Genomic DNA, 8,040 nt, shown 5'->3' on the forward strand with positions numbered 1-8,040 from the left:
GACGAGAGGAAGAAAGGCTAAGAGGGTTGGGGACTTTTTTAGGGTTTAGTTAGTTTAGTATTTTTTTTTAAACTAAAATAAAATTAGAACTAAAAAAAGAAAAAGAAAACTCAAAAAAAGGCTAAAGTGGGTTCTGGTTACATCCAAACCCAAAGTATTTGAACAGGCAGGCCCAAACCCGACCCGACGGCACCATCGAGTTGAGCCAGACCCAACCCAACCCGATATGACCATTCAGGTTCTGTCGTTTTTTTTTGGGTACGGGTCGGGCAGGTGAGTCGGGTTTCCGGGTCCATATGTGCACTCCTAGTAACCAAGATGGAATAAATGCCACACAATTTTTTTTGTTAAATAAAAAGAGTTATAGGAGCATCTTCAAAATAGATTAGTTACATTTTTTGATTTAGTTAAAATAGTTAAACATAAATTTATTTTCTTAGTATTTACCTTTTATTAGCTATTTTAGTATTTACCGTTTTTATTCATAAAAAATAGAAAGTATTAGCTAAATCATATATTATTATTTTTACTAGGGAAAAGTTAAATGTATTATCTTAGTTTAAAAAATACTAATAATAATTTATATTTAACCTAAATAATACAATTATATATATAATTAGGGTGGATCATACATAAATTACAAGCAATTTTAAAATTATAATTATTTTAAAGATGTTATTAGTGAAATAATCATTAATTGTGTAGCACAATATATTTAATTTCTAAAATTATACCTAAGTGAAAATCTCCCAAAAAGATTAAAAAAAAAGTAATAAAGTTGATGGGAAAAAAATATTGGTGTTGGTATCAAATCTGTCATAATTAATATTTAACCCAATTATAAAGGCAGTTTTTGAATAATTAAATACATCCTTAATCACATATTAGGTCGACTCCATCAACCATTAAATATGTCTTCGCCTCGTTCTTTATTTATTTGGGGATTCTCGCCCTGATAAAGATTTATTCTGTAGAGAAAATTATATAACTATTTTAGAATAAATATGATTTTTTATGAACTATTACCATTTACAAATTATGTCTTCCGAATTTTTTGCGTTATTAAATTCTCTTCGAGTTGTAAGACTTTCGTTAGTTATCATCTTACGTGGCTAACAGATGTATGACATGATACATTGCAATGTGCATAATTTAAAATTTAAAAAATCAATTTCACGTGTCAATATCACTTCAATACTAATATACCATGTAAAACCGAAACTGACGTAAGTGTCACAACTTAGCAAGGAATTTTTTTTAACAATACTATAAATTTGGAGATATTTAGAAGTTATAATAATTTACTGACAAAATCATATTTATTCATTATTTTATAACTTGGATGCTATAACCTAAAAAAAAAATAGTTCAATTGTTAAATTTTATACATAAATTAACTCAAATTTTAGTCCGTATTAAGATTAATTTCCATTGGCACGAGTAGCAATGCTCTCTTATACTAAAGATAGATTTAAAGAGAAATACTAAGAGCATCATTGGTGACTGACACCACAAGGAGGTGACATACTGCTATTAATGCAATCAATATCGGATCTCACATATTTGAATTTAATAAGTATTTTGATATATTGCTAACCAACCAGAGAATGACACCTCATATAGTGTTGGACACCTTAAAGTGCCAAATAACAGCATTCAATTTAAAACTTGAAGTTTATGTCTTCCTTTTTATATTTATATTGTGTAAATTTTTGTAAATACACGTGTAAAGTTTACTACATTTTATTTGATTGAGATAAAATGTTGTAATTTAATTAGGCTTTTTCACATGGTTTTATCTTTTGAAAGGGGTTTTTTTACATGGTTTAATGAATTTTTTATTTGAGAAAAATCATGAAATATTTTGAATGAATACATAGTTTTTTGCTCAAATATTTTTAAAGGATTTTCGGTAAAATGTTACCGTCAAATATTTACGATGAACGGAATAAACTTGCGTAACGGCGTAAAAGCGAAGTTAAAATTGGATTATTCTCCGAAGAAGGGAATATTCCATTTCCAGAAATGTTAAAACTGAAGCTCTTTGCCAAAACTCAAAACAGTAATAGAATACTCTAGAACATTTCACGATTTCAATTTGCCATTTACGACTGGCAAAACACGGACAGTCTCACGTGAGCTCGTACAAATGTAAATCTTCTATTGGCTCACTCTCCTTTTCTAGATCTTTCACCCCAAAAATCAAACTAAACTTTGACACGTCCGCTCACCCACCACGCTCACTTCAAGAATCTGTAACTCACTGCTCGCCGATACAACAGCGCGTGAATAAAAACACACTGAGCGCGCTTGTTTCATTAATGAATAATTAGTTCAACGGCTAATACAAGAAGTTTTCAAGCCAAATCTGCGGCTCCGAACCACTTTCCTCTTGCCCCAGGTAAAAAAAAGCGTTAATTTAAAAAAATAAAAATAAACAAATAAATGGATCGCACGTGATCGAACCGCTGGGACCGAACCAAAGGGCGCTCTTTAAATATAAGCCCCAAATTGACACTTTCTTATCTCTATCATTTCTCAGTATTCGTCTCTCTCGAAATCTCAGTCACTCTCTTCTCAGTTTTCAATGGGTAATAATTCTTGTTATTTAGTTTCTCTTGCGATCGATGTTGTTGTTTCGATTGTTTTCGTCTGAATCTGTGTTTTTCAATCTAACATTTTTAGCTTTCGTGCTTTTTTGTTTTGATGAGCAGCGTCTGACAAGAAGATCAAGATCGGAATCAACGGTAATGATTTGATCTAGATTTTTTATTCTATCATGTATGTGTTTTTGGAAATGGAGTGTAAGAAGTTTGGAACGTTGTGTAGGATTCGGAAGAATTGGGCGTTTGGTTGCTAGAGTTGCTCTCCAGAGAGACGATGTCGAGCTTGTTGCCGTTAACGATCCATTTATCACCACTGATTACATGGTGAGTGATTCACCTATATATACTTACATCGGTACTTCGTTTTTTTTTTGTTTGGATTTACGGAAATTGGAAATGATTGATGTGTTTTGTTTTTCAGACTTACATGTTTAAGTACGATTCCGTTCATGGACCATGGAAGCATCATGAACTTAAGGTCAAGGACTCTAAGACCCTTCTCTTCGGTGAGAAGCCCGTCACTGTTTTTGGTGTCAGGTACTGATCTAATTTAGGCATAGATCTGTTGGTTTTGTCTGTAATATTTAATTGGTGTTGGCGTTTTGAACTTTGAATGGCTAATCTTTTGGGGTGTATATGAAGGAACCCAGAAGAAATCCCATGGGGCGAGACCGGAGCCGACTTTGTTGTTGAATCAACTGGAGTTTTCACTGACAAGGACAAGGCTGCTGCTCACTTGAAGGTTTGCTTCGATTTTCTTTAATGATTATAATGCAAGTTTTCTAGTAATTAGGTAGATTAATACACGACTATGGCGACGTATGTTTTTGTGGGAATCAGTATCATTGGGTTGGGAATTAATTTATTGTTAAGGGTCCATTCATTTGTAATATAGACTCGAGTTTGACTTGGTTCGCTATTCCAGGGTGGTGCTAAGAAGGTTGTCATCTCTGCCCCAAGCAAAGATGCACCCATGTTTGTTGTCGGTGTCAATGAGAAGGAATACAAGCCAGAGTACGATATTGTTTCCAATGCTAGTTGCACTACCAATTGCCTTGCTCCATTGGCCAAGGTTCTTTCCTTTACCTTTATATTGATGTTTGTGGTCGTTAATCCATTATTCACATGCTGATTTGGTTCATTATATTTCTTTTTGCTTTCACTCATTGCTGTTTTTATGTTCAATTTTCTTCAGGTTATCAATGATAGGTTTGGAATTGTTGAGGGTTTGATGACCACCGTCCACTCCATCACCGGTAAGCTTTTAGACAAGTAGTCTTGATTAGTCAATTTGTCATGTGGGATTTCCAGTATGTGTTGTATGAGATTATAGTAGGTCTAAATGAGTTGTTTTGTTTGTTAATTCAGCAACCCAGAAAACTGTTGATGGACCATCAAGCAAGGACTGGAGAGGTGGAAGAGCTGCTTCCTTCAACATTATTCCCAGCAGCACTGGAGCTGCTAAGGTATACATCCTAGTTTATTTAATTGGGTGTTCATTGGGTTTCTATTATTAATAGCTTCTCTAACTTGGGCATCCTCTTTTTTGGTCGTGCAGGCTGTTGGAAAGGTTCTCCCAGCTCTCAACGGTAAATTGACTGGAATGTCTTTCCGTGTTCCTACCGTCGATGTCTCAGTTGTTGACCTCACCGTCAGGCTTGCTAAGCCTGCATCCTACGAGGAGATCAAAAAAGCCATCAAGTGAGGATTGTTTCGCTGACTTTTCTTGTCTAAGATAATTAAGAAGCATATCTGTTGTTTTATTTATTTTTTATCTTATGGACAGGGAGGAGTCTGAGGGCAAATTGAAGGGTATCTTGGGATACACAGAAGATGATGTTGTCTCTACCGACTTCATTGGTGACAGCAGGTAATATTGAGTTCTAAGTTTTGATCTTTAAATTAGCTACAAATGATCATGTAGACTAATCCGATGACTGGTTTGTCTATTAACAGGTCAAGCATCTTTGATGCCAAGGCCGGAATTGCTTTGAATGAGAACTTTGTGAAACTTGTGTCGTGGTACGACAACGAATGGGGTTACAGGTAATGATACTTCGATTTTGGTTTCAAGTGAATTGTTCAATTCTGTGTTATGAAATGTGTTTTTTGCTCATTGTTTCGTTGGTTGTTTTTTCAGTTCCCGTGTGATTGACTTGATTGTCCACATTGCTTCCCAATGTTAAACAAAACAAAACCTGTGAAGATTGAAGGCTATTTAGTTGAGTCTCTACAAGGTTCAGTTGTTTGTTGTGCTTAAAAAAGTGTTTTGAGTTGAGTTTCGAATAAGCAAAATGAGGCCTAGCCCTTGTGGCTTTTGGGGTTTTGATGTTACATTTTGATCAGTTTAGAAGTTACATGTAAACAGTTACATGGTTTTCCTTCTCTTAATATGTAATTTTTAAGAAGCGATGGCTTTTTTATTCTCGGAAAAACTTCGTTACTTTGATATCAATTGCCTTCATTTTCATTTTTATGTCCCGAAAAAATAACCAATTTTAATTAAATTTATTTTAAAAATAATTTTGTTTATTAAAATTATTTTAAAGTTTTAATTAAATATTTATTTTGTTTTATGAATTCTAAAAAATGTTTAAATTATTTAAAAATAATAAAACAATTGAAAATCAAAAAAATTATATCAAATAAATCTATATTGAAATTAAATAGTATTATGAGACGTTAAATGGGATTAGTGTGAAAGATGGCAAGACAGTTTTCCCCTTAAGCTAGCTAAAATCAAAAAAATTATATCAAATAAATCTATATTGAAATTAAATAGTATTATGAGACGTTAATTGGGATTAGTGTGAAATATGGCAATGACAGTTTTCCCCTTAAGCTAGCTAAAGGGCAAGGGGTATTTTAGTTCTACCTGCCTAAGGGTGAGATATACTCCGTCAATTCAGAATCTAGCGGAACCAAAGAAATACTCTCAGCACTCACATTCTCTCCCTCTTGTTACTCCTCTCTCTCATAGCACTAGGGGTGTTTTTGGATTTTGGTGGAAGAAATGCTCAAAAATTGGAAGATTGAAAGTAGAATATGGGCATAAGCAGCTTAGGATTGCAGCTTAACAAACTGTGGTAAGAATTCTCCTTGTTTTCATGTTAATCTCGTGGTAAGAATTCTCTTTGTTGTGTTCTTGAGCTATGAATCTCAAGAAATAGGCTTTGAGTTTTAGTAGAAGTTTGGGTGAGGTTTTGGTGTCTCTCGGTTGCTTAGGTTGAATTATGCTAGTTTTGGAACTCACTTTTGGTTGGGGTTGGCAATTGGAGTGGATTTTGATGGCTTGAATTCAGAGAACACACAGGTGGAAAACCCATAAACTTTTGGGTTTGCTCAGTAGCGCCCCTGCCTTTGTGTTGGGTGGCCCTACGCTATGCAGGGGAAGTCCTAGGGGGTTCTCTGACTTTGTTGGGCACCCCTGCCTATACCAACTTCTTCAGCAAGTCCCATTTTTAGAGCTTGGGAAGGATTTGGGGGCTCGGGGATGGTTCCACCACTTTGTAGTTGGGTTTTATGCCCTTATAAAACCATGTCGGACATGTAACACAATTTCATATTGTCAATAAAAGTAGTAGAAATTATTTAGTTTGACAACCGTATTGCTTGCTTGTTTTATTACATGATTATTGAAATAATACAAACATTTATAAAATCCCGAACATATGGATAGTTACAATTATAGTGATTATGTCAAAGTGGATTATAATTGTAATTATATGTTCAAAAGAACGAGTCCTAAGATTAGATTAGTGCATTGTATTTTCACTGATTAGACAATCTACGATATGATCTACTTACACATTCAAGGTGTGATGTCTTGTCCAAGGCATTGACCAAGTAGATAAGATCTGATGTATTTGGTTACATCGGACTAGGACTGATATTGATTGATAAATAAGTATCGTTGTTATCAAATTTAATCAATGTCACAACGTTGACCATATGTTAAGTCAATCTTAATTTTGAGTGATAATATTCTGCTAATTATATTATTTAAATATTTTGACTTGTTCGTTACTAGTTTACCCTACGGTCTAGCTCATACTTACATCTTGGAGATTTAGTAGTGTAATTGAGTGAGAGTATTATTCATATACATGAAATCTATAACTTCTATATGAGAAGTGAAAAGATGATTTCCTTAATTGTTTTGTTCAAAAGGTTAAATAATTGAGATCTCATTTATGTGATTAAGTTTACGGAAATATCAATTATAAGGAACTGAGGGGTAAAATGGTAATTTGCACCTAGCTCGTTAGTAAGTCATCGATAGAGGATTGACTGACTATAACGTATTTATGGTTTGAAAAATACGTTCTATGAATTCAAGAGTTCAATTCTGAGTTTATAGTGGAGTCACGAGGAATTAATAAGGTAGTGAAATTATTTGTAAATAAATTCTCGGTAACTTATTGGAGCTTGATTTCATGGATCCATGGTCCCCGCATCACCTTTGAGTAATTCATCTAGAATGTCTCAATTAATTGATTTAATTATCAATTAGGATTTTTAAAGTTGATAAGGTCAATTTTGGAAAATTTATAGAGATATGAGATTTAGAGAATAAAAGAGAATCTTTGGGTAAATTTATTAATACTGATAAATCGATGTCAATATAAATAAATAATATTAAATCAAGTTTCAAATTATAATTAGTTAATTTGAATAAGGATTTAATTAATTAATTAAAATTTTTTGAATTTAGGCCTAATTGAGATTTAAATTCAAAACAAAGAGATTGTGTCCAAGTTCATTTATGGGAGCCCAAGGCTTTTATCTTCTTGTTTATTATTTTAATTAATTTAAATTTGAATAAAGCCCATTAAGTTGCCTATATAAGAAATATGATATCTGGGGTTTTCACAAGGAAGTCAGTTTCAATTGATTTATTGGATAAGTGGAAACCTAAACAATCTAACCTTTCTTGACCACTCTCTCTTATTCTTTTCTAGATCTCTATCTCATGTGTTGAGAACCTGTCCACACTAGTTCTAGGCTGATCAAAGGCTTGGTGAGGAAGATTGTGTTGATGATCTAGTTCAATCTCTTGATAATATTTTTCTATAGAAATGAATCAAGGGTTAGAGAGATTGAAGGAAGGAGTTGTTCCATTTTTGTTGCGTAATGTAAGTTTTTACTTTACTCTGTATTTGTATCAATTTCATAGGAGCATGTTCTAGGAATTTGCATGTTTGTTTGATAATACGTAAATTGCATGAAAATAAATAAAGATCCTGCAATATGTATATCCTACACCCGTTGGGTGGGATTGGGAGTCCCGAGAGCACGGGATTAGTCCCAGAGCTTATTTTTGGGATTGAATCTTAATGAGGATATTACTTATTGTCATTGACTAGGTTACTGTAACGCCCTAGTTACCCCAGAACAGTTACGGTGAACGGTGAACCAGAAATTTGACCCGCTA

General features: G+C 33.6%; 1 protein-coding gene across 1 annotated transcript; it reads left to right on the plus strand.

Annotated features, from left to right (window-relative positions):
* Positions 1 to 2,466: 2,466 nt before the first annotated feature.
* On the plus strand, positions 2,467 to 5,076 carry LOC133822318 (glyceraldehyde-3-phosphate dehydrogenase, cytosolic). The gene is made up of 12 exons (XM_062254592.1): positions 2,467 to 2,591; positions 2,715 to 2,747; positions 2,830 to 2,930; positions 3,028 to 3,143; positions 3,249 to 3,348; positions 3,532 to 3,678; positions 3,802 to 3,862; positions 3,975 to 4,072; positions 4,165 to 4,307; positions 4,393 to 4,476; positions 4,563 to 4,652; positions 4,747 to 5,076. The coding sequence occupies exons 1-12, from the start codon at positions 2,588 to 2,590 to the stop codon at positions 4,790 to 4,792; spliced, it is 1,023 nt and encodes a 340-aa protein (XP_062110576.1). The 5' UTR covers positions 2,467 to 2,587; the 3' UTR covers positions 4,793 to 5,076.
* Positions 5,077 to 8,040: the final 2,964 nt, after the last annotated feature.

This window comes from Humulus lupulus, chromosome 3 (genome assembly GCF_963169125.1).
Source record: "Humulus lupulus chromosome 3, drHumLupu1.1, whole genome shotgun sequence".
NCBI classification, from domain to species: Eukaryota; Viridiplantae; Streptophyta; class Magnoliopsida; order Rosales; family Cannabaceae; genus Humulus; species Humulus lupulus.

Excerpts from the sequence above, each read along its gene's own strand:
- LOC133822318 (XM_062254592.1), top strand. Across the intron at positions 3,144-3,248 it reads GTCACTGTTTTTGGTGTCAG|GAACCCAGAAGAAATCCCAT; the intron begins GTACTGATCTAA and ends GTGTATATGAAG. Across the intron at positions 4,073-4,164 it reads GCAGCACTGGAGCTGCTAAG|GCTGTTGGAAAGGTTCTCCC; the intron begins GTATACATCCTA and ends TTGGTCGTGCAG.